The 27,727-nt window shown below is 33.5% G+C and overlaps 1 protein-coding gene across 2 annotated transcripts; it reads left to right on the forward strand.

Annotated features, from left to right (window-relative positions):
• The first annotated feature begins 1,431 nt into the window (after positions 1–1,431).
• On the forward strand, positions 1,432–27,206 carry LOC123527011 (choline/ethanolaminephosphotransferase 1-like). 2 transcript variants are annotated; one of them, XM_053523635.1, is made up of 8 exons: positions 1,432–1,823; positions 19,241–19,385; positions 19,944–20,085; positions 20,470–20,551; positions 20,993–21,124; positions 22,381–22,533; positions 23,952–24,080; positions 24,505–27,205. In XM_053523635.1, exons 1-8 carry the CDS (start codon positions 1,560–1,562, stop codon positions 24,631–24,633), a joined length of 1,176 nt encoding a protein of 391 aa, XP_053379610.1. In that variant the 5' UTR covers positions 1,432–1,559; the 3' UTR covers positions 24,634–27,205. The 2 variants fall into 2 exon arrangements, with proteins under 2 accessions (XP_053379610.1, XP_053379611.1); XM_053523636.1 differs by lacking the exon at positions 1,432–1,823 and having other exon boundaries at positions 19,249–19,385; positions 20,012–20,085; positions 24,505–27,206.
• Positions 27,207–27,727: the final 521 nt, after the last annotated feature.

A 27,727-nucleotide genomic window follows, 5' to 3' on the forward strand; every position in this document is an offset into this window, starting at 1 on the left:
CCTATATAAGTCTATGTAAAACTTGAGACCCCTGGTGCAGGGCCTCTTTACACCCCGGGGTTATAATTTGAACAATTTTGGAAGAAGGCCACAAGAAGATTTTTAAAGTGTTTTTTTTCCATATATAAGTATATATAAAACTTGTGACCCCCGGGACGGGGTCTCTTTTCACCCCAGGGACACAATTTGAACAAACTTCATAGAGGACCATTAGATAATGTCACATGCCAAATATCAAGGCCCTACGCCATGCGGTTTTGGAAAAAGAAGATTTTTAAAGTTTTTCCTTTCGGTTGGCTCGGCAACCAGAATTCTGCATGGAATTGAATTCTTTGAACAATTTTGAAAGGGGGCCACCCAAGTCTCATTCCTGTGAAGTTTGGTGTAATTCTGCCAAGTTTTGAAGAAGAAGATTTTTTTAGAAATTGTTGACGGACCCACGACGGACGACAGACCACAGACATTGAGCAGTCATAAAAGCTCACCATGAGCCTTTAGCTAAAATGCTAATGAAGGTATTTTAAAGAAATTTCTATTACCGCCCTTGGAGGGAGATATTTTATCCTATTTTTGAGTGACATTAAGGAAAGCCCTTACTAAAGGAAAGGTGTGTCAAACAGAAGGTGCGTTTCAACATTTTCAATAGCAGGATATATTGTCTTTGCGTTTTGTTCTAAACCTGTATTACACCAGTGTTTTCTCCGCCCATTAGAAGACAGAGTCTTGGCGCTTCTTTACCCGGTTGACCGCGCTTAGTATCAACTCCATCCTACCCAGCAGCATTTAGGTAGTCATTCAACATCTTCACGGCGGAGTTAAAATTGTGATTACATTGAAATAAAACTAGCAAAGTTAAACATGCAGCCAATGTAAAACCTTTTAAAAGTTATAAGTGCATTGAATAGATATTAATATTGCTGAACGTTAATGAATTTTTGCATATTTTTGCAATAAATATGCGCAAGACGGTTAATAAGATTTTGCGTCCTGAAATGAGGCGGATGACATGGTATATCACACAGTCGTATATGCAACTATCTACATTTAGCGACGTTTCTATTAAACGACCGCTTAAAAGCCCATCAAAAGCGTTTTACTATATAGATTTATCCCATTAAAGCACTTTTTCATTACTCGTCAACTGATTTCAGCAGGTACAATTTTCTACAAACGTATCTATTAATTAATGACGATATTGGATATCTTGTATTTATAGGATAATGAGAATTACAGTTATATCACAGTTTAACATAAAAACAATTTGATTTATAACTATTTTACAACAATGTAAACATACCAGCACGCATGTAACACAGCACGCTCGAAGTAGGTCTTCATGGTATTGTATTACGGAACTGGAAGACTTCTTGAAAACACCGACCGGCTGGGTATGTAAATACTTCACAAATTTATTCATGATACAGTTATTATCACATATGTCCTTGTAATATGTTGTTTAAGTTAAACTTGTCCTCTTTAAATATAGTCAGCCTCGTCTTAATTTTCATTCTGACACCTGGTAACGAGTCATTAACTTCTTATTGTCTACGCACAGCTGGATGTTAATCGCCCTTCATTTTTACCTTCGCTTTCAGATGAAAATGGGACTATTTACGAAGAGAGAGATCAACGCCTTAAAGGAACATGAATATATTTCGGAGGGATCTTCCATTTGTGAACCGGTTATGCAAAAGTTATGGAACTTGTTATTTAGGATGGTTCCCGCGACTTTGGCGCCTAACTGCCTGACACTAGCTGGTCTCCTTACCAACATTTCAACAACAATGATAATGATTTATTACAATCCAGACGGAAACAAAGAGGTAAATTAATTATATTTTTCTTTTACTTTTGTCCTAGCTGTAGCTGTTTGTTTTAGAAATATACACAATAATGACGTGGAGGGTTATACATCTGATGCCGTAAAAATACCGCAAAATTAAGATGACCGCTAATATGGCATTAAACCTAAAATATTTACAAGTTAAAGCATAGCAAAAGTTCCTTCAAGGGCATATCTATATAAATATAAAATGATCATCTTGTAAAATTTTGGTTGCAATGTCTGTTTTATACTGCCAAAAAAATTTAAGTAAGTATTTACACTAGTTATTTAACATAAATTGTTAAATCCAACAACAAATTAAATCTGTTACCACTTTCAGTAGAGTAAATACGGCAATAAGACATTGACCCGGTTAATCATTTACGATTCGATGCGTGTATTTGTTGCGCATAATTAGAGGGTCGCAATGGGGTTTGTTTTCATATTTTAACTATGCATTTCAAGGTAACGATAATATTTAGTTGTTTACATTTAAATTTGCTGATATATGTCTATCTGGTCGACTGAATGTATGTTATGTTCCTCAAGAATGGAGGAAATTTAACATCCTCGGGTTTAGTAATATGTAATCCTTTATAAGCTGTTAAATTTGTATCGAGAAATTAGCATGAGTTCTGCCGCGGAAATATTGCGCGACTTTAGGAGTGCATATTTCTTGATGCAAATCTAATATTTTTTTATTACTTACGCATTTTCGCTTAAATTATTAAAATAACTGATACAGAAATCGCTTAAAATTAGGACGAATGAACTTTTATACTCGACGACATACATGAAACTGACGTCACAAATGACAGTAGAGTGATATTGGTGGAAGTATGTTGTTGACAATGTGATAGTGTATGAAACAATTCTTCACTGGAGAACGGGAAGTGAAATTTCAATTACATATCAGTGGTCGTTTTTACATCTTCAATAAAGCAATTCACGTGAGAACAACCTCGTCACGAGTTAAACATAGAAGATAAAAAAGAAAGGCCAACTTATACAATGATATAATTTTGAAATGAAAATTCCAACCCTTTATGCAGGTGCTCTAAGTGTTTTAGAAAAGAAGTACTAGGGATAGAAAAATAGGTTCGCCTGTTTAGGTCACAGTATACAAGACTACCCTTTCAGACTATGAAAAATAGAACGAGTCTACTCACCGGATGGATTAAAGGAGCTGACAGGTCTTTTTTAAAATTATGTTTTTATCTCTAAACATTCCTTCTTTATTGAAAGTGTCTATATCGAGGGTTCAGCACGAAACTAGTCTATCTGCTTCTATTTCTGTATCCTCTTAGCCTAGTTTCGCTCTGAGCCCTTGATATTTGCTACGGACAGATGCTTTTCTCCATTCCATTTCACGGTATTAATTGAAATGAGAAAATGGATGGAGTGTTTTCATTTTTCTACTATGTATATAACGAGTTTAAAAAATGTATGCCCTTTCCAATTTCACAAATAATACTGTATTCTTTTGACTCAGTTATCTGTCATACTATATTATGATCTTTACACTCGAGTTCTTTTTCATTAATAAATTTAGAATGTAGATTTCACTAGTACGATATAAGATTAAATTGCGGGTAGAAAAAAAAATGGATCTTAAACCAGCTCGAAAGAAAGTATTATAAATTTCTTTAATGAATGACAAAGAGGTATCAAAATGGTTTTAATTCGTTTATAAGATTTACAATATTTATTGATGAAATACTGTTATATAATTATAAAATGCAATATATTTATTTCCAAAAGCACAACGTTTGTTTACACTGTGATCAGCAAAAGTTAAAATCTATGTTTAAGATGTATCATCCTTTGCCCAACATAAGTTTGTCGGCAGAGTAATGTCCCTTGGGAGTGTGTTTGCAAAATTATCAGCTCTCAAAAAAAAACAGTAATTTATGGTGATTTTTGAAAGTTTTGGAATTAAGACCTTGTGTCTAGTGATAAAGGAATAATTTCTGGAACTTTTGGCATAAGAAAACCTGTGTTTTAGTGAAAGGAATAATGGATAAAAGCATGTAAAAAAACTTCTATTTTGAAAAGGTCAGTGATGGGTGACCAGTGGTCAAGTGTATTGGATTTATAAGACTATAAATAGCTTCGGATTATACCAGGTATATACATGTAGATTTACTGGATTATATACATTAATTTTTAGTTATCTGATAAACAGAGCCTATATTTGTCATTAAAAACTGAGGTAGAAACTTGTTAAAATGGCAGATAGTGAAAACAGAAAACCAAAAATAAACCACAGTGAACTGAGTAGTTGAGTGAGTCTGACACCAGCATGAATACAACACCTACAAAACAACCACAAAAGAAACAAAACACACATCAAAATGAATTGAAACAAGAAGACAATGCAATAAAAGATATATACAAACAGTTGAAAGAAAGAAATGAAAAACTGACGAACGTTATGACAAAAAATGATCCAACATTAAAAACATTAATCAAAGACAACATCAAACAAATGAAAGATGAGCTGCTGGAATCAGTGATAAAACGTATAGAGATTTTAGAGAAAGAAAATTTTGATAAGGATAAAGAGAACGAGCAATTAAAGATAGATATGAAAAAAATGCAACAAAACATGGACACATTAAAAGCTGAACAAGTGAAACTGAGAAATGACATGATATACAGTGAGCGCAAACCGACGAGTTTCTTAATAATCACGAACAGTACAGTCGAATAAACAACATACGTATCACCGGTATACCTGAGGAAAAATTCCCGAAAATCATAAATAAAATATAGAAAAAGACACTGAAAATGATGAAAAAAGTAATGAAACTGAAAATACAGGAACAGATGAAAAAGCAAAAACTTATGCAAAAGCCGCGCAAAAGTCTGCTGATGAAAATAAAAAAGCTGACGAACTTGTACATGAAAACGCGGAACAGACCACCGACATCGTTATCAAGAAGATCAATTCGCATATACCAGGGATAAACTTAATACGAGAGGACATATGTATTAGCCATCGGATGCCGGGAAAACCGCCCAAGTCAGGTGATAGGCCCAGACCTATTATTGTCCAATTCATGTCCAGGCTGACCAAAGACAAAATAATGAGAAATCGCCCACTGTTCCCGAAAGCAATTTCCATTATGGATGACATGACATCCCAAAATTACCAAGCATTTCAATCAGTTAAATACAAAAAACCAGATGTTGTGAAGTCTGCTTGGTTCAGGAATGGGAAGATATTCTACAAGAACCATTTTGACATTGTACAACAAGTACAGTACAAAAATTTTGGATGGTGGTTAAGTGCACCCTGGCCAGAACGCCTAGCGAATGCCTCTGGCTCTGGAAGATACTAACTGTGTAAATCATAACATGAACTGATCATGACATGAACTGTGTATTTTGTATAAACCTATTAAACTATAATATACCTACATGTGAAAATATTTCTAAGTGCTATACCTACTATATGAAAAGAGAAATTTATGTGGAAACAAACAAAAAGTGAAAAGTATGTTATCAAATTGTGCATATATGAACTATCACATTAACATATACTATTAAATGTTCCATGACACGAGTTATGTGTCAACAAGCATATAACAATGATATATTTTTATGACACTATAACATATTGCTACTGCTCATATTCATGAAACTATTGCATAAATATGTAGACCATTATATTTTGAAAAAGGTACAAATACGATACTTTTTATAATGTAATAACATTTATTGTCTAAGACTGAAATTCTGTCCTGCATATCTATAGGTTTGGACCAACTATAACTGTGGATTTTATACAAAGACAAGTCTGTAAAAAGTTTTAATGTATAGCACCATTTAAAAATGAAACAGTCCTGTAAAGAAGTCTTTTTTTTTTTCGCTTTTCGCATTTTTAACTAAAAAAGACTAGTTTCACATACAGGAATTATACATCTATTCCTCGACCAATTCCAACGTTTGTTCTTTCTTTGCTTTGTAATTGAAGAAAAGGGCAAAACGTGGATCTTTGGTAATCTGACATCCCTTGATTTTGACGTTTGTCAACTGTCGAAATATTGAGGGTAGTGATGTTTACAAAATAGCACAATCGCTCTAAAGGTATATGACCTATGTTTATGCACCACTGATAAATTATTCTTTTAACATACCACTACTTTTAACATTGAATTAAATAGAAAACAGGAATGTTCAATCATTATACCTAGTTTCTTTTTGTTTCTGTTTTTGTTTTTTGTACTGCGTAATATTGAATTACACGTAGTATTTTTGTTTTGAGAAATTAGTTTGATAAAAAGTAGCACAGTGTCCAGTATTCTATGGGTTTTTTTTCCAATGCTACTACTAGCTCTATGACGCATTTCAGCTAAAAAATACATGTGGTATCTACTGTTAAATCTGTGTTTTACTGACAAACTAAACTCGCTTTAAATATTTAAAATCATGTTCATATGATAAATTGTAAATGATCATAATTATTCTGTATGTGACAAAATACCAAAATACACATGGGTATATACCTTTAACAGGTGAAATGAAAATCACCAGTGCTCAAAATAGACTATTTTTAACACAAGGTCAGTTATGAATGAATAGTTGTAGCTAATTATAGATCTGGAAAACCTACAAAAGTAAGATAATTTAATTTTAAGTATGTAATAAGTCTTGGTAGTTGAACTGTCTCTACATGCTTTTTGTGTTAGAAAATACATATTTATTCATGAAGTGTTTTACTTATTCAAATGATATTGAACTAGATCTATCTGTATATACATGTAGATAGAGACAGCAGTCTCGAATCGGCACTATGTAACATAGTATCCAGAAGATATTAACTAGGTATTTTGAGGGTGTGGTTCCATAAACGGCCAGAACGGCATGGCAGTGTGGCCACCTGTTTATTAGTACGCTTCCGAATTGGTCAGTAACTACTTTTGTCTTTCAACTGCCCTGATCATGAAATACTCAATATGAATCTATATAAAGTTTGAATGTTTAGAACAATTACACTCATTTATCCTACCACTATGCATTTATCAGGCCGATATCTGCCTGCCGTGTAAACTTGAGGTTTATTCAGTCAATGCAGGTTTATACCGTCAATGCAACTGACGGACTACTTTTTCAAGTATATGTGCTATAGGCAATGTAAACTGGGCCAAGAGTTCGAAGCTCGAACATTTCATCATTTTATGAGGACAGCCACGGTAAAAAAATAAAAAATTGGTTCACTCTGTCCTTGTAAACCTCCATACGGAATGGTACGGTGACGGTTTTTAAAGTCTGTGTGAATCGACCTTGACTTTGTTTATCTGGCGTTCACTCATTTTTAGTAGAAATTTACACAAATAACCAGATTTAAGCAGTCGTTTATTGTAATTATTGGTTCTAAACTATTCATGGTGGAAGGAATTTCATTATCTCACATTATCTTATACGGAAATGGAGTAAATTTAAGACTGCGGGCATTTGAATTCATCTCAAGCGTGGTTTTCGGCTGTATTTTATCCGAGTCAAAACCATTCTGCTTGTTTTGTACGCGAATGCCCTGTTAGCACCGATGATTTATAATACACAGAACTTCAGAAGGCAAAGTATGAGGCATGAAATAATGTTTTATTGTAAGGAATCGTGTGTAACTGGATCAAGCAGACAAGGGTTGAAGGGTGTAGGAATTCATAAGTGAGTGAAATTCTGGATTATTTTTGTAGAGAAAAAACATTTTGAAAGTAAATATATGTTATACACAGATTTTATTGACTGCAGGATAAATAGAATATTAGGTTACTGTCTTTCTTAACTTAAGTTTATCCACCTCGTCTCCTAAAGATTTATCCCCCCCGGCAAGCCCCGGGTGGATAAACCTTTCTCCAACTCGGTGGATAAACTTAAGTTAAGAAAGACAGTAACCTAATATTCTCTATATATATCAAACTATGCATAACTTGTTCCTTTTTTGCATATACTTCATGTGTTTTACCACCTTCGGCAATAAGTTTCATGTCAGTGTATTAAAAATATTTTTGTTAAAAACAATGATACAAATAAGAATGTTTTCAAAAAATGATAATGAATCATAGAATATTTAATCGGTATTTTTTTTTCTTTCTTAAGCTGAAATAGAATTCTAAGATCACATGATGCTGGTCATATATGAATGTTGAAAAATGGCATTGAGGCCTCTGTTAAAAAAGTATGTTTTGTATTTTTGTGTTTTTCGTGCGTATTGTGTGTTTTTGTTTTTTATTTTTCTAACTGTAATTTGCATTTATCTTACGTAGAAATAACTTTCAGCTATAGAAAAAAATGTTGATAGTTCTCACTATATATAAGCTCACTACTTAAAAAATAGTACCCTTGACGTATTTTCAAAATATGTTTTCCACTAAAAACAAATTCAGTGTTAGGAAAATGATCGTTTCCATGTTAAGTAATGTTTTAGTAGCACTACTCAATAGTTCACGGCATCCGTAATTAGCTCAATGAATGTTAGCGGTTTAGGAAATTCAAATAAAAGAAAGCAAGTATTCCAATGGTTAAAATCTCAAAAATTCTCAATATGTCTTCTTCAGGAAACACATTTACCAGATAATAAAAGTACATTCTGGCAATCTGATTGGAATGGTGAATCTTACTTCAGCGGAAATAGTTCCAATAGCGAAGGAGTCGCTATTTTACTCAATATAGAAGAATCACATAATATAATTAGTTTCAAAGAAATAGTTAAAGGACGACTTATTGCCTTAGAATTAAATTATAAGGACCAAGATATAACAATAATTAATATATATGGCCCAAATAAAGATGACGTCAACTTTTTTAAATCTCTTGAAGAATTTTTAATTGAAAATAATGACAAAAACTTTATCATTGGGGGAGATTTTAATAGAGTACTAGATATAACAAAAGACAAACGAAATGGGAGAGTAGACACTCAACTAAAATCAAGAAATAAACTTAAAGCAATTATACAAGAATGTAGCTTAATTGATATATGGCGGCATATGAACAATTCATCCGCCCAATTTACATGGAAATCAAACTCAACACCACGTATATACTGTAGACTTGATTATTTTTTAATTTCCGAATACTTACGTAACTTATCAAATAATTGTTATATAAAGCCAGGCTTTAAAACCGACCACTCGTGTGTTAATCTGCAAATAAATTTTGACAAATGTAAACGAGGTCCAGGTTATTTTAAGCTAAACAACAGTATTCTTTTAGATGATGATTTTAAATCATTGATAAAAGACAATATTAAGGAAATAGTTAGACAAAACTCTGAAGCTGAACCTGATATTTTATGGGAAATTATCAAAGGTACTATTAGAAATACAGCAATTAAATATTCTACATACAAAAAGAAAATTGAAACAGATCAGGAAAGTAAACTGATAAAAGAAATTGAAAGTTTAAATAAACAGGTACTTCACGAAAATGAAGACATAAATAATATTAAAGATACAATAACAGAAAAACAGAATGAGCTTGACTGTTTATATGAGAAAAAAGTCAATGGTTTATTGATTAGATCAAAAGCTATACATATTGAAGGTAATGAAAAGAATTCTAAATATTTCTCAAATATAGAGAAAAGACGTGCAGAAAAAAAGAACATTACAAAACTAATAATTAATGGTCAAGAAATAACAAAAAAATGATCAGATTTTAAAAGAAGAAGTAAACTATTATAGAACTTTATACGAAAAACATGAACAAAACCAAACAAATATAAATTTTTTGGATCAGAACATAAACAAATTATCAAATGATGAAATGGAAACATGTGAAGGTTTATTGACGGAAAACGAGTGTAAACAAGCACTACTTGATATGAAAAACAACAAAAGTCCCGGTTCTGACAGGCTAACAACAGAATTTTATAAACTCTTTTGGAACGAAATAAAACTCTACCTCATAAACTCCTTAAATTTCTCGTATAGAAAAGGTGAATTAACAGATTTACAAAAGCAAAGTATATTGACACTATTACCAAAGACTGAAAAAGACCAATCATTACTTTCAAACTGGCGACCTATCAGTCTTTTAAATATAGATTACAAAATTGCAACCAAAACTATTGCCAATAGAATTAAAAAAGTTTTAGATAAAATTATTACTCATGAACAAACTGGTTTTATGAAAGGCCGCTATATTGGTGAAAATGTTCGCTTAATTTATGAAATCATTGAATACCTTGAAGCTAATAATCAACATGGTCTACTCTTTTTTTCTGACTACCAAAAAGCGTTTGACAGCTTAAATCACAGCTTTATGATGCAATGTCTCCATCATTTCAACTTCGGACCATCTTTAATTACATGGGTAAAACTATTTTACACCAAAATAAACAGTGTAATAATAAATAATGGTTATATGTCAGAAAGCTTTCCAATAAAGAAGGGTGTTAGACAAGGATGTCATCTCTCCTCTTCTTTGTTCATAATATGCATTCAATTACTGACAAATTTTATAGCAAAAGATAATACAATAAAAGGTATAATAATAGACAACACAGAAATTAAACAAACCTTGTTCGCAGATGATGCCACTTATGTAAATAACGGACAGAAATAATCTTTTGAACGACTTATAGAAGTTATAAATGAATTTGGCAAAATATCTGAACTCACACTTAATACAACAAAATCTATAGTTCTAAAGGCTGGTTCACTTAAACAGAGGAACTTAAAATATGCTGAAAACATGAATTTCAAGATATTGCTAGAATTTGCAAAAATCACAAATTTTTGAAAGATATTTTAACTTCGTGGTTTAGAATCATGAATTCTTTAAACACAAATAATGAAGTGAAAAAACATATAATATGGAACAACTCCGACATTAAATTACAACAAAATACAATATATTGGGACAATTGGAACAGAAAGGGAATAAAATATATTGATCAATTATTTGATTTCCGAACAAACAGGTTTTATAAGTTCGAAGAAGCAGAACGAATACTTAACTTGGAAAAAAGTGATTATCTCAAATATTACCAATTGGTTACAAAGATACCGAAAATATTAATAGAAAGCATCTCTGAAAATTTTCTATACGGAAATAAAACAAACATTCATATAGAAAAACTGAAAGTTTGTAAAACACCCAAACAGTATCTTTATAAATTACAAGCAACCAATGTACCATATGAAAAACCAACTGCTGCTGTGAAATGGGAATTTTTTTTTTGAAAATGAAAACCTAAATTGGAAGAATATTTTTAGTGTACCATTCCTTTCTACCATTGATACAAATCTACGCAGTTTTCAATACAAATTTTTAATGCGTCTCTTGCCCACAAATAAATATCTATTTATCTGTAAGCTGGCCCCCAGTAACCTATGTGACTTTTGCTGCATGAATACAGAAACAATTGAACACATAATATGGGAATGCCCCAAAGTACAAGCCTTTTGGAACAATATTCAAAATCTATTGACTAATAAAGGAATTGACGTGAAACTGAATATCAAAGACATATGTTTCGGTGTAACACAAAACAATAAGAAAAATGATGTTCTAAACTTTATAAAAATATTATGTAAATATTTTATATTTAAATCTAAGTACAGCAAAAACATTCCAATGTTTGACTGATTTGTACAATACTTGAAAGCTAGGATAAAAATTGAAAAAGAAATTGCATTAATGCAAAACAAGTTAGATAGACATGAAGAAAAATGGCCAAAGTTCGATAAAATATAATAGCTGACTAAACTAAACTTTACAACCCCTAAATCTCTCGTACACATACGTATTGAGTACTTACTATTGAAACCAGGAAACGATCATCCCTTATTCCTCATTTTTAATCTACTTTTTCATTAATCAAAGTTAGAACTCCCAAGCGACATAGCTCTTTTCTTTCTTCTCTACTTTCTTCTCCTTCCTTTTTTCTTACCTTCCAAAACTCTTTGCATAATATTCGTATTGAATCTGACGTGATTTTGATTCGAAACATGTTAAGTTCATGTTTGTTTTTGACTATATATAGCATTGACATTGTATATAAAATTGTATGTCATATGTATGTTATGCAAAGGAAAATAAACGGGTTACCTAGCTGGGGCCTCAAAAAAAAAGTTTGTCGGCAGAGTCCAGTTACCCTAGAGGCCGGAAATTCCCTTCAGCACCTACAACCAGTGAAAGAATCTAATATTCTTGCATACCAGACTGGGATTTCTGTTGATTTCACTCGTTCTGGAAAACTCCATATTACCATGACTCTCGTGTTGTAAATGGCATATAACGAACTACAATTTGTAAAGTAGATTTGTGTTTTACGTAAAACAGGATAAAAATCAAATACCTTGATAGTTTCTCTATGTTCCTTATAACGCATTTCTCGACTTAAAAAACCCCCCAAAAATAACAAAAAAAACGTTGACTATGACATCATTGGCATGCCAAAAAAAAATCCATGTGCACATACAAAGACGTATAACGAACTACATCTGTTTGTAGTTCTGTGTAGAAATAATTATGTTTAAAATTAAGGTATTTTTGCACGTTTGGGTCGATTTTTTTCTACAATGTAGAATTTGATTAAACTCTGATTTTTCAAAACTTCAGAATATACCTAGAAAATTCAGCAAATAAAAAAGATAGGGTCATGTGCTTGATTTTTGGCTAGACTGATTTGAAAAATTTGGACCTCACGCAATATTTCATGGGAAAATCTTAACTTTCATAACATTTTCGCGAATAGAAATGTTTCTACAATGTAGATTTTGATGAAACTTCTCACAGTTTTAAATGAACACATGACCTATAATTTGGTGAAATAAAATGTATAGGTCCGTGTGCTTATTTTTTGGATATTTGACCACGATTAATATGAACCGGACCTCACGCTAATTTTAAGACATTATTTTGATTATTTTAAAGTGTCATAATTATGTTTTAACATCATATTTTGACTATAGAAATATAGAAACAGTGTCATTGTAATAAATTTACTCACAGGTCTTAAAGAAATCAAAGTACTGAAAGTACAGAAAGGCTGGCTACCACAAAACACTGGATGAAATCTGTGCGGGAAAGATGTTTGCAAAATCTTAGATATTATGGGTTTTCCATATCAAACTAAGGCGAGCATAGGGTATTGATGTGACGAACCATCTTGATTAACTTGTGAAGGTAGTGTAAGGATATTACAGACTACAGATGGTGAAAAAATACATTGTGTTTGCTTCATTGGGGATAACATAATTAGTGAGACAAACGGCACATAATGCTCACTTGGGAATCTGAAACCACAAAAATTAATATCTTACAAAAAAAGTCAGGTTCCGAGAACGTAATCCAATCAAACCACATAGAATAATGAACGAAATTCATAGTTTATTCGAGAAACGTAGTTTATCAAATGTAAACCATGGTTTACGGTCGATATATTAGGATTAATAAATCGACCATGAATTTCGGATGTGAACCTGCGTTTACGAATCTTGAACCCCTGTATACGAACGTGAGCCTAGATCTATGATCTTGAACCATAGTTTACAGACGTGACTTGTATGGAAATCGTCCAATAATAACATGAACCCAGGTTCACAGTCGAAAAACTAGGATTAACGATGGATAAATTAGGTTTTTTTTTCAAATTTAAAAGCACGTAAACCGATTCTTTCGAGCGAAAACAAAGGATAACGTCGTAAACCATAGTTCACACTCGTAAACATAGGTCCACGTTTGTAAACCCAAGTTAAAGTTCAATCGAGAAACCTAGTTTATCGAACGTAAACATGGGTTCAAGAGCGTAAAATATGGTTTACGCCTGTTGTCCTATGTTTTCTCTCGAAAATATATGTTAGTATTCGATAATCTTAGTTTTTCGACCAAGAATATAGTTAAATATTGGACTTCTGGATTGCCGCGAACCATTGTTTACAGGCGTGAATCTATGTTTACGGTCGTACACCCATTTTCACGGTCGTAAACGTAAGTTCTCGATCGTTAACATATGTTCACGTTCGTAAACTATGATTTACACTCGTGAACCCTGGATTACGCCTGTAAACATAGGTTCACACTCGTGAACTTAGATTAACGACCGAAATTCATAATTTAGTTGAAAAAAAAACTAGTGTCAACGCCCGCTATCTTATGCTTCGCTCCAAAATATGGGTAAGTATTCGAAAAACTTGGTTTTACGTTCGAAAAACCTATTTTATCAATTGTTGATTCTAGTTTTTCGATCATGAACCTGGGTTCACGTTATTATTGGGCAATTGGCGTGCAATAACCGTTTATATATGTTTATAAAGAAGCAATAATAAACATTGGGGGACATAATATCAGATAAAGTATAAAGGCAGCAAACACAACATCTATACTCCGATATGCAAAGCCCCCCCCCCCCCCCCCCCCCACACACACACACACCCACACACCCACGCACACACACCCCGCACCACACACACTCACATACACAAACACATAATATATGTATGAACACTGATCAGATTGGGTGATTTTCTATTCGGTATGAGGGAAACCCGTTATAAACCGGACTGTCAAGGATTATGGTCTAGTCCTGTTCCTTCCCTAATACGATGATTAGGAAAATTGCCGGGCCCGTAATAGTGTACCTCCTTTTTTTGAAGAGTATTCCATTCCTACCATAAGACTACTTTAACGTTTTTTTTCAGGAAGGCGTAAGTTCAAGCCCCACTAGGACCAAACTTTGTTCATTATATTTCTTTTTTCAAGTAAGATAAACTTTTTTTTTATGCCCCCGAAGGGACTTCGGAGGCATATAGTTTTTGAACCGTCTGTCGGTCTGTTAGTCTGTCGGTCGGTCTGTCGGTCTGTCAGTCTGTCGGTCTGTCCGCAATTTTCGTGTCCGGTCCATATCTTTGTCATCCATGGATGGATTTTCAAATAACTTGGCATGAATGTGTACCACAGTAAGACGACGTGTCGCGCGCAAGACCCAGGTCCGTAGCTCAAAGGTCAAGGTCACACTTAGACGTTAAAGGTCATTTTTCATGAGCAATTTTCGTATCCGGTCCATATCTTTGTCATCCATGGATGGATTTTCAAATAACTTGGCATGAATGTGTACCACAGTAAGACGACGTGTCGCGCGCAAGACCCATGTCCGTAGCTCAAAGGTCAAGGTCACACTTAGACGTTAAAGGTCATTTTTCATGATAGTGCAATGATGGGCGTGTCCGGTCCATATCGTTGTCATTCATGCATGGATTTTAAAATAACTACGCATGAATGTGTGGCACAGTAAGACGACGTGTCGCGCGCAAGACCCAGGTCCGTAGGTCAAAGGTCCTAAACTCTAACATCGGCCATAACTATTCATTCAAAGTGCTATCGGGGGCATGTGTCATCCTATGGAGACAGCTCTTGTTTTTTTTGTTTAATACTTATTATCATTGATTTGTCGTGCAAAAGCGGAAACTTTTCATTTGATTAGCCATTTCTTGCTGTTTAAAATGAATTTAACCTGAAGGGTGAATGTTTAGACATCTTTGAAAATACTTTGTTACATTTTGTAAAAGTTCTTAACTTTGCATTTATTCTTTAGTTTGCAAAGTTTGGAAGAACTGTAGGTAGGTTTTACTTCTGCCCTATGGTTCTTTTTGAATGCAGAGAGCAAGGCTTTAATTCTTAAGAGTTGGAGCTTAATTTCTGTCCGATTAAATTCTTTTATTCGAGGCTCCCAAGAAAAATTGTTATCGACAATTTTATTTTGTGTTTTATAATTGTTACGCAATACTTTGAGGTCTCATTTAGAAAAATATGAGATAAAATGACTTCTCTGCGATTGTTTTGCGCAATGGCTATCACTTTGAAACTTGTCTCTGTTTCAGCTGGAGGAAAAAAAACCATAATTTATACAAGATTAAAAAACAAACAAAAAAACAACAACAATCAAACAACAACGACACGGTAAAAGTCTATTAAAGATGCAACTCAGTGCGAAACAATGTTAACTTCAGGACTGTATCAATTAAAGCATTTGTTAAACATAACCGTTACGGGTCCGCTATCTTAATATATATATATATATATATATATAGCATGTACGCTCTTTAGGTATACAACTCGTAGAAAGTGGTCATTTGTTTCTTGTTTCTTCTCACGTTACTGTGGCAATTCCACGCAGCGATTACGTCCCGTAGTACAAATGATCTGAAAGAATAGATTCTTATAACTTTAGCCCTAAACATAAGACCTGACATAACTCATATCACTATAAGTTCATTTTAATTGATATTCCATATTTCTTATTTTCCATGTTATGTCAGGTCGTCGACAATTGTTTCTCGGAACCAGCGTTTGTTTAATTAGCTATTTACAGACCGGGGTCATAATCTATAACGAAACGGTCAACAGTGTTGAGTTACAAAAAAGTTCCATTCATACAGACATTTCATTCATAGGGGCGAATTAATTTACCATCATTATCTAGTATTTTCTAATATTATCTTTCAAGTATTTACCGTTAGAAAAATGAAACATTATTATAACATGTTAAAGCAAATAGATTTATTGAAACAGGTAAGTTCAACAATCTTTATACAACTCTATGGCAAAACTGATATACGTAGCGAACTATTTGAATTGCGCATGAAATGGTTTTGTGTTGTCAGTCTCAGCACCTTTGAACTTTTGTTGAACTTTATGGAATTTCGATTTACGGTTATAATAGTCTGGCGAATAAATCGCCAGCCTAAAAACGTCATTTTACGGAAAACCCATAACGTTTAACTGCAGATGATAAAACGAAACTGGAACTGTTACGTTGTTTTCGTCTTTGTAACGTCATGGCGTACTTCCTGTTTACAGACGTAAAGTTCCTGCGCTTTTTAGCTCGACTATTCGAAGAATAAGTAGAGCTATCCTACTCACCACGGCGTCGGTGTCGGCGTCGGTGTCGGCGTCACACCTTGGTTAAGTTTTTCGTACCAGTCCACATTTTGACAAAGTCTTTTGAGATAAAGCTTTGAAACTTTCAACACTTGTTTACCATCATCATGGCCAGTTATAGGCAAGAGCACATAACTCCATCAAGGATTTTGGCTGAATTATGGTCCCTTTTGACTTAGAAATCATGGTTAAGTTTTTCGTACCAGTTCATATTTTGACAAAGTCTTCTAAGATAAAGCTTTGAAACTTTCAACACTTGTTTACCATCACCATGGCCAGTTATAGGCAAGAGCACATAACTCCATCAAGGATTTTGGCTGAATTATGGCCCCTTTCGACTTAGAAATCTTGGTTAAGTTTTTCGTACCAGTTCGTATTTTGACAAAGTCTTTTGAGATAAAGCTTTGAAACTTTCAACACTTGTTTATCATCACCATGTCCAGTTATAGGCAAGAGCACATAACTCCATCAAGGATTTTGGCTGAATTTTGGCCCTTTTTGACTTAGAAATCTGGGTTAATATTTCGTACCAGTTCATATTTTGAAAAAGTCTTTTGAGATAAAGCTTTCAACACCTGTTTACCATCACCATGGCCAGTTATAGGCATGAGTACATAACTCCATCAAGGATTTTGGCTGAATTATGGCCCCTTTTGACTTATAAATCTTGGTTAAGTTTTCCGTACCAGTTCATATTTTTTGTAAAGTGTTTGACATATGGCTTTGAAACTTTTATCACTTGTTTAGTATAATAGTCTCTATCTGTAGGGTAGGAAAGAGTACATAACTCTGTCATCTATTTTGGCTGAATTATGACCCTTTTTGGACTTTGAAATTGGTTCTGTTTTCATACAAGTCCACGTTTTGTCAAAATTATTTGACATATGGCTTTTAAACTTTGAACACTTGTTTATCATTATGATTTCCATCTGTAGGCAAGAGTACATAACTATTTTGACTGAATTATGGCTCTTTTTGGACTTTAAAATTGGTTCATACATTGCCATTTAGTGCAAGACTTATCGAAATAAAAGAAATACAGGAACATTGTTTGTCTAATCTATTCATTTCTTTTGTCTGAATATCTGTGGAAATATTTTGACCCAATTCTTCAATCAATTCTTCGAATAGTCGAGCGCGCTGTCATCAGACAGCTCTTGTTTAATAACTGATTAAGTATTACTTGTTGAATATGGCATTCAAGAAAATAAATTCTATCGCTGGTGGTAGGTGCAGCTCTCGGACAACTGTTAAGCGGTAACTCGGCAGAGCCTCGATACCGTCTCGATCTCGATATTCTCATCTGCACCTATCACCGATGATGAGGAGGGTGAGGATTTGAGATCTCTGGAGCAGCAACAGGTTTTTAAAAATTTTGAAGTCAGTGTACATTTTTAAGATTATAAATAGAATGGTGTCCTTGAATTGAAATAATTCACATATTTCAGTAATGTATTGAAGATATATTAATGAATTTTGTTCCTCTTTAAACTATTTGCAGAAATCTACTTTAAGGAAAGTCTTTTCATAACTACTCATTTATCTAGTAATCCTATGCCTCTGATGTGCTTTATGTAAAACAGTAATTTGTGTTTGGAATAAATGAGCAGTTCATAAGTTGACTCAATAATGGAATATGCTGATATAACGTAAATAATCATGGAAGAACGTATGTGTTCCCAATTTAATGAACGTAGGAGGCACTTTTCAAACAAATGCTAATTAAAATGACTAACCTTTAGCCTACTGGCGGCAAGTGATTCTGCCTTAAAGCTTTCCGACCACTGCAGACCATATCAATATAAGTGACAAAATATTCTTTTTAAGTATAAATAACATCCGTGGATTATCCAAGTTCCAGTTGAATATCTAAAAACGTCATGCGGAAGAATTTTGACAGTAATGCATTTCTTTTGTTTCTCTTTTCCTTTTTTTCTTTCGTTTGTTTCTTTTGTTCATTATCTCGTTCTTTCCTTGGCCTATACTTGCTTCCTTGAGGGATATATTTGAATTAATCACTTTCAAAGTCTTACAAAAATATCCTATTAATTAAATCAATGATCAATAACATTCTTGTGAATGAAGAGCAAGAGTCCAATTGGTTATAATTGTCTCTAATCTTATTTCCGATTCAAGACAAAAATGTTTTGTACATAGCCTATGCATAAAGACTTTCTGCAATAAAATATTTGTTGTTAATTCAACAATGCATTTTAATTATTTCTGTTTTATTAGAGTTTATATGTAGATAGGCATTGTCCAACAAGGTTTCTAGTTTGTTCACCGCAGCACACTCAGTAATTATTGGTATTGCATATGAAAGTCAATGACTTGGTGTTCGTGGACGGGAAAATGCACAGCCCCGAAGAAAAGAAAATCCGAAACGGGTAGTAATCACTTACCAATGGCAAATTGCTATGCAATATATATCTTTAATCAGTGGTGCATTTTTCAAATATTGCTGCTTAAGTATGCTTTGGATAACGTGGCAGCTAATTTGAATGTATTCATACAATATAGGTTCCTGGCTGGGTTAACGTTACTTCTGCCTTTGGTGTGATCATGTACCAGGTTCTTGATGCTCTAGATGGCAAACAAAGTAGAAGGACACGTGACGGTCCCGTGGAAGAGCTTTTTGATCATGGATTTGATTCAATATCAACAGGTAATTTTTATTTTCCATATTTAAAGTTTTTGAATAGGTTGGTTGTATACGAGGAAATTGTCGTTTCTGACGCTCGATATTATAAAGGGGCCTAACTTCGACAATCAGCCACCGAAATTTTCGTACTTTCAATAAATAAGATCGATTCATGCAAACCGGGCTATCCCGATCACGTGATCGGTACACCAAAATATGCCGTGAGGTTTCGATCGGGCTATTCAGCACATTTTTATCTAGCATATGTACGAATTGATTCGCACGCATCCAGACCGACTAAAACGAGTACAAATCGGGCAACATCGGCGTACAGGACGAAAACGGTGCAACAATCAAGCCCACCTAATGTTTGACCACAATTAGCCTACATGACTGTATTAGAAACCCAGGAACGCATCTAAAATCATGCTTAGCCAAAAAGACATAACAATGGATTAAGACATTATAAAGGAAACATTCAAACATTCAGTTTGATTGTTGACACTGTAGTCCGCAACCCATAAAATATATGAAACAAAACGGAATATTTCATTGCGTTCTTCAAATCAATTTTGCTTACAGTGTGTGTGATACTAGGATGTTGTTACTGCTTGAAGCTTGGGCAGTCTCCAATGGTAATACTATTTCAGATGTGTCTTTCTGAGCTGTGCTGTTATACAGCAATTTGGCAGAAATTCGTTACGGGAGTAATGCGATTCGGCAGGTAAGGTTATAATTTTTAGTTCGAACTGCGGCTTCCACGAGGATCATTGTAAGCATTTTAGGAAACAAGAAAAAAAGCAGACAAACGCAACAAGTTTAGTGAAGAAGCATGGCTGTCAGTAAGTAAGAAGTAGGTAGTAGTGAAGTTGGAAGTTCAAAGTAAGTATTCCTGACAATATTGAAGACACCTCAGAAGGAATGAAGATAGAAATCAATAGTCGAATAGATTGTCAATGATGTTGTTTGAAGGATATATGTTCAACAGCCTTGCATTTGTTATAAAATTAAATAATTCCCCTTTGTACTATTGATGTCGTCAGTTTATTGGACAGCACTTAATGAAAGCCTAGATATTGACTAACATATAATGTGATATTCGTTTCAGGATAGATGTTACAGAGGGGCAGCTGGTAGTTGCATTTATTCACATTTTGTATGCGATATCACCTTCTATTTTTGACAAAGATGTAAGTCATAATTTCAACGTCAATCGTGTCTTTGGTGAACATTTAAATGTTTGATGAAACTATAGAGTGGACATAGACTAGTGCACACATATATGATTTTGGCCTAAACGAGATAAAACGTGTCCACATACTTTTGAAACAGTGTTCATATATATGGTAGTAGTAGTAGGCCTATAAGACACCATGCTGCATTTGCCTCACATGCGATATATTACCAATCACTTAATTTCTCAAAAAATTCTAAATCTAAATTACTTACATTAGTTATAAGTTTTGATAAATTTCACAAATGTTCCGGACTTTTCTTGGAGAAATTTTATGCTAGTCCGTGTTAAAGCTGTCAGAGAGCCTACAAACTTTCTAGAAGTAATTGATATTATTGTAATGCCGATTGAAAATCTATAATTATCTGGTTCAATATTCTGAAGTTACATTTTACAGATACCGGGATTAAATTTACCACTGCGATACGCATGCGTTATAGGAAGTATGGTATCGACGATTCTTTTTATCATTCAACAATTGTCAATCATTTTGAAAGGAAGGTCTTCAAAAAGAACTTCTACCGCACAGGTTAGTACAGTTTGTTTCTACTCATAGTAACCAAGTAGAGGAGAAGAGGAGGGATTGGGGTTGCGCTGACTAGACTCATCTACCAGTCCTGAAAGCCTGCAGGTTTTTTTTTTACTTTCAGTAACGTATCATTATGATGTTAATTGATGCATAATGATAGGACTTATATGTCCCATATGCAGTGAAAGTATGCATATTGTCAGGCAGGACAAACACGTACTATGTCTGAATTAGAATTTCTAGCATTTTGGACATTTACGAAAAGTTGCCCGTTGTACTTTAAAAACTAAAGGCTTTTCCTGATACCTCCTTTTACAGTTTGTAAAGTCCGGAGCATACAGAAATGCATCGCCGAGAAGTGAAGCTGCACATAGTTGTGTACAGTCGCCTATCATACTTGACATAGTACGTGAAGATGGTATACAAATAGCGCCCTTGAAATATAACTCAGTCTTAAATAGTTATAGTTTTATTCCCCACTTTTTATCCCTCATTTCTTCATTTCTTTCTAACTTTTGTTATCACTTGGGATCATCTATTGAATCGGAGAATATTGATGAATGGACACGAAAGAAAATGCAGAGTGCAAACAACGCAATTCAGGCTGAAATATTTATCACTTTATCACTTTTCCATAATTGTCTTATAAGAGTCAATATGAAGCTGTAACTTTTAGTAGAATAAAATGTGATATTATGTTGGATGCCTATATAATGTATCTGAAATAATTTTTAATGATTTTTACGTTTTTCTTTTTGTTTGTTATCTGTTTAATACTAGTATAATAACTTATTATGTACACTTCCTGTGACTACGGCATATATTGAGAATAAACTTCAATTTTATTTTCTAATTGATCAAATATTTATATACCATAACGTTTCCAAAATCTAATCTGAAATTGCGATGTCAGTCTTCACAACAGCGGGTGTTAAGTGCTGTGTGGCGGCCGTAAAAAGTCGCTCCGACTTCACTTCAGTGTTGTTATATTTTCTGGTCCTTCGGGATCATTGATTTCAACTCATTTAGATTTGAAGATTGAACACTGCTTAAGCAGGTGCGCTAGGGGGCGTGGGCAGTGTTGCATTTTCCATTACTGCTCGTGAACAAACTCAATCAAACCGAATCTGCAATTTTCACTGTTTGCCTTGTTCTCGGTTCTTCCGAGGGATTTACTTTCCAGATTTCATTTAATGTATAACTCGGATGGTCAAATCTCCTAAAATTTTATTTATTATCAACTGTTATGTTTTCAGACTCCTGTTACACTATTCCCTGCAATACCTATAGGACTGGCGATTGGTCTTCAGGTGATAGTTGCTATGACAACGTCTGTATTCCAAGATCTACATTGTCTGTACCTTATCACTTTCGGATTGATAGAATCTAAAATAACAGTTAGATTGATTGTAAGTTTTAAGTTCTGTAGTATATATAACAAGACATAATACATAACCTGTAGAAAAAAGATTTGATATTGTATTACTAAACCCATAATATACTCCATACATATAAGATGTCATATACCGAAACATTGTATAAAGCAACATCTTACTACAAAGTGTAAGGAACAAATGTCAGTGACAAATCCAAGATGGGAATATTGTAAAATCTCTACAGGAAAATGGCACTTGTGACGGCTAACTTCGTGTCGCTTCAAACTTTAGCATTTCATACCACATATCTGTCTTAAAACTTTAATACATTTTATGCCCGACTTTAAGCGAATTCAAATAATGCACTTATCTAATAAATGTCAATTTGTTTTCGCTATGAGACCATGCAAGGTGTTTTTCTAGACAAATGCATGTAAAATGCAAACAATGTCGAAAATAGATTTAAATATACAATAGTCAAGAAAGGTTGAAATTCAAAGGCAGAGGTAATGAAATTGGAAGCAGACAGTCTTTTAGCTAGATGTATGAAATATTCAGTAAGAAGACATTGGCCATCGAAATTTGAAAATGGAAGTTATGCAGTTGGAAGTAAGAAGTGTTGAATACAGAAGGTATAGACTACCCAAAATATACTTAACACGCTCAAGCCCACACTACAGGTCATCCATAAATAGATAAAGCCAAATGGATGCTTCAAATATTCATCAAAAAGAAAATAAACCATAGAGCAGCGTACGTCGTGTTTACAAATGACTGACATTTTCACCAAGATACATATAAAATGTAGCAAATGGGCACTATGTGTTTACAAATGACTGACGTTTTCACCAAAATACATGTATAAATCTAACAAATAGGCACGACGTGTTTACAAATGACTAACATTTCACCAAAATACATGTAAAATGTAACAAATAGGCACGATGTGTTTACAAATGACTGACATTTCCACAAAGTTACATACAAAATATTACAAATAGCCACGATGTGTTTACAAATAAATGGCATTTTCACCAAGATACATAAAAAAATGTTAAAAATTGGCACGATATGTTAAAAAACTAATGACATTCATACCAAAATACATGTAACAAATGGGCAACAAAGAGAAACAAATAAATGAAGGAACTTCATGTGACATCACTGTAAAAAACGAATACATAAAATATATCAGAATCACACTGTATGTTGATCACAAGAGCTTTACTGACGCATTTCAGGTACTGTATTAACTGTGGATGATAAAATGATACCCGTTGATTTTTAAGTTTTGCATTAATTATTTTGTTGATGTTATAAGAAGTATTTTTTGCGAAATTAGTGCTAACACTCGAATGGTAGGATATGTATTTGATCATTTTTGTATTAATGTTAAAAACAAAAAAAAATCGATTATTTTTACATCCATATTTGAATGTCTCGTTTTGCAGGTAGCTCATGTGACAAAGGGAAGGATGCCGCTGTTTGATAGGATATTGCTTGGACCTATCTTACTGCTTCTAATAAGTCAATTGAATGGCTCCATATTGCTAGACCGTATCCTTCTTTTATGTGTTTGTGTAGGTAGAATTTATACATTTCCTTCACCCTGGGAATCCAGTCAGACAGCTTCTAATTTTTTTCTTTCTGCAAATTAACAATATTAGAAACTCTGTGAACACGATCGGCGCAATTTAGAGGGATCTTTATTTTGACAAAGCATGAATTATCAACATCTTCCCAAGCTAGATTTCATGCATAATTAACATATTTCGTATCTATTAGTCAGCATTTATACCTTCGTTTTATAGGTTTTCTTGTTTGTATATCTCTCAACTACTCAAATGAAATTTCAGTTACTTCAAATTTTCATCGACGTTCCTCAGTACGTATGTCCATAAGTATAATAGCCCTCCATGAACTGTTTCTGTTTTTATTCTAAAAGTACGAGCTGTGATTTGATGACCAAAATTGCACACGCTGATGAACATATTTTTTTTTCAGGTGTACAGTTTACAAAACTGGATTTTCTACTTCTGGACAGTCGCCATAGAGATATGTGAACATCTCAACATCTACTGCTTTAATGTGACAAGTCGACCACATCCTTACAGACGAATGCCACCTGGCTAAACTTACAGACGAAAATCACCTAGCTGTTCTTAAATAACCATCTCAGATTTTAAGGAAAGAAACGACCTAAAGATAAATGTTGAACAAATGAGATAAAACAAGATTTAGCTTACCAAAAGGTTCCTTCTAGCGCACATTAAATATTCTTTTTAAGGGATCTTTAATAAAATAATTATGAACTATGTTTTTTGCTAGTTTACGTGCATTCTTATCTATTTATTTTAAGAATACTTAAAAGTTATTTCACACAAACATTTATTTAACTTAAAATAATAAACAAACACCTTTAGATGAGCGATCCTACCTAAATATTATTAGCGGACAATAAATACCATCACTCTGTCAAAATTTGGGGAACCAATGTCGACACCTATCCTAGTGGCACAGATCAGAATTTGGTCGTATGTTTGCCTAATTTCAATTAGCAATACAATGGAAGTTCTGCCATATGCCAGTAATTGCATTGCATGAATGGATACTTAAAGCTCCGGAACGACTAAACCAGGAGAAAAAGGGCTTTTATATAAGTCGGCACCAACCAACACCAACAAACTGATGGATTTGAAAAAAAAGTGCGTACAAAAAGTTCACAACTTGACAATTACAAAACAATTAATCAAAAGGTTCGAAATATTTATAGCTCAGTAAAGTGAAGAAATGCATTGTACAGTTCTAGATAAAAACAAGGGAAGTAATTGAAATGTAATCCGGTGACGGTACGTATCGTGCAATAGCATTCACAGACAAGTAAAAAATCTCGAATAACTTTATTAGTACAGTGTGTTTTGATGGTTATACTTAAAATTTTAAAATATTAAAGTTGGTATGAAATAAAATCGTGAAAAGAACCTCTGGAAGCAGCAAAGAATGAAACCGAGAAGAATAATAGTAGACGATATTTTTAGGCGGGAGTCTATTTTTAGATGATCAATATTCATTTAGTTAATCTCGATTCTACAATATGACATGTAAGATTTAGGAGTTAGATAGTTTAAACTAGTCTAAATTATTGTTTTTGTAGGTCTGTTTATTACGTAGTTATATTTCACTAAAGATTGACTTAAAGATGCGTAAAAACACATTGGCAAAGAGGCTATTTGTAATGAATATGCATGAGTACAAAATGGCGGCGCCTACTGGAATTCGGATGCCTTTGATGATACCCTTGTATCCATTACCTGCTCAGTCAAGTGTGACATGTTCACCATAAGTGTTCCTTCTCATGAGAAGGAACAATAATGAAACTCATCTATTTAATTTAAAGATATAGTATTTTGGAGTTAAAACTGTTCCATATAAAATTCTATTCTCTCTGTTGCATTTTTCTAACATTATATGTTTGTTTAGTGTAATTTATTACTGCGTTTCATTAGGTTCATTTAATACTACGTTCCATTAGTGCTATTTAGTACTACGTGTCTTTGGCGTTTTTAGTACTTCGTTTCTTTAAATAAATGTATGTTTTTCTTTGGTTTCATTTGTGTTTCACTGGACAGGTGTAATTCAGTTGTACGTTTCTATTTTTCAATTGGATAAATTCATTTCATTTAACAATGTCTGTCGTATATTAGTCATATTTATTTTACACGTTGTATATCATAATTTAATTATCATTGCAACCTTATATTTCAGTTGAAAACAACTTTGTACACGAACTGATATAAGAGTTAGTATAAGATTAAATAATTTGACATCTTCTATTTAGTATACTGATAGACATTGCTAACCTGATTTTAATGAAATTCCGTTTTACCTGGCCCGTTAGATTTGCTATAACCTATATATATATATATTCCGGCATCTAGCTTTCCTGTTATTTTGGAAAATTTAGTTGTCCTAAGCTGTACATAGGCATGTATGTCACACTTTTTAACCGGCATACGCACACTGTATTGGGCAAAAACCAAGAATTGAATTTGCTTTCTCCTATGGCCGTAGTGAACACAGATTTTGTATGTATGTACTTCATGCCCTCACAATAAATGTCGTCTTCATGAAATGTGATAGAAGTAATGTTTTAAAAATATTCATATGCAGTGACTCTTGAAAAGTTTTCAACTTGATGAGTAAGGCATCAATTACCGGAACTATGACCGGTTAAAAGACATTATTTCAGACAAGAAATTTCGGAAGAAATATCCCGAGCAGAGCTACGTGTACCTACTGGAGAGAGGGGTAACTGTTTCGAAATCAGTGTCCACCATTCCGCCACGGAGAACATTAAAACTGGTGAAAATGTTTGTTTCATCTACAATTTAGATAAAGTTTGGGTGTCAAGTACTAGACTAGACATCTAGCTGAAATAACAACAGACTACCTTGTTAACAGGACAGAGGCCACATTGTTTACCTGATCTACATGAATCTTTGTCAGGATATTCATCTTAAGAAATACAGCTCATTTGTTTAAAAGCGTCACATAGGATGACATCGTTTTCAATTAAACAGTAGAAAAGAACTCGTTGACACTTTAAAAGGACATAATTATGTTCTGACTCCTCGATTTACTTGACACTTAGTCAGAACTGTTCTGTTTATAGCATCTAGATCAAGTATGAAACTGAGTAATATTGGGATAAAAACCATCGATGTACATGCAACCAGCTGTACTAAAATAGGATCTATTTTACAGATGTAACGTGTCTGTAAAAGTTCTGTATTTTAAAATTACAGCTGTAAACAGAAAGTGACCAGAAATGCAGTTGGAATTTACAAGAGTAAAACATTCAGATCTCAAAAATACAACAGAAAAATTCTACAGCACATATATACCATATTGTTCTTTACTTGCTATGTCATTCATACTGCTTTTTTGAAATCGTCGCTGCCCTTTCTATGGTATTTTAATTCAAACTAAACCTTTCTTCACATTTACTTCCGTCCCCTTTTATAATGTATAATGTAAGTAATATTTCGACAGCTGTAACGTTTGGGAATGTATAGTTCTATGAAATATAGACCAAGTTCAAAATTTAGCTTTGTGGAGTCAAAAACTAGGTCGATTTAACAGTCAAAGAAAACTCTTATTTTAAATCTGCATAGGTCATATATTCTATAAGGTCTGCATGAAGCCTGATCAAATTGTTTGCCTTTAT

Source organism: Mercenaria mercenaria, chromosome 14 (assembly GCF_021730395.1).
Source record: "Mercenaria mercenaria strain notata chromosome 14, MADL_Memer_1, whole genome shotgun sequence".
Classification (NCBI taxonomy): domain Eukaryota; kingdom Metazoa; phylum Mollusca; class Bivalvia; order Venerida; family Veneridae; genus Mercenaria; species Mercenaria mercenaria.

Excerpts from the sequence above, each read along its gene's own strand:
- LOC123527011 (XM_053523635.1), top strand. The coding sequence starts at position 1,560 with ATGTTAATCGCCCTTCATTTTTACCTTCGCTTTCAGATGAAAATGGGA. Across the intron at positions 1,824-19,240 it reads ATCCAGACGGAAACAAAGAG|GTTCCTGGCTGGGTTAACGT; the intron begins GTAAATTAATTA and ends CATACAATATAG. Across the intron at positions 22,534-23,951 it reads AAATAACAGTTAGATTGATT|GTAGCTCATGTGACAAAGGG; the intron begins GTAAGTTTTAAG and ends CTCGTTTTGCAG.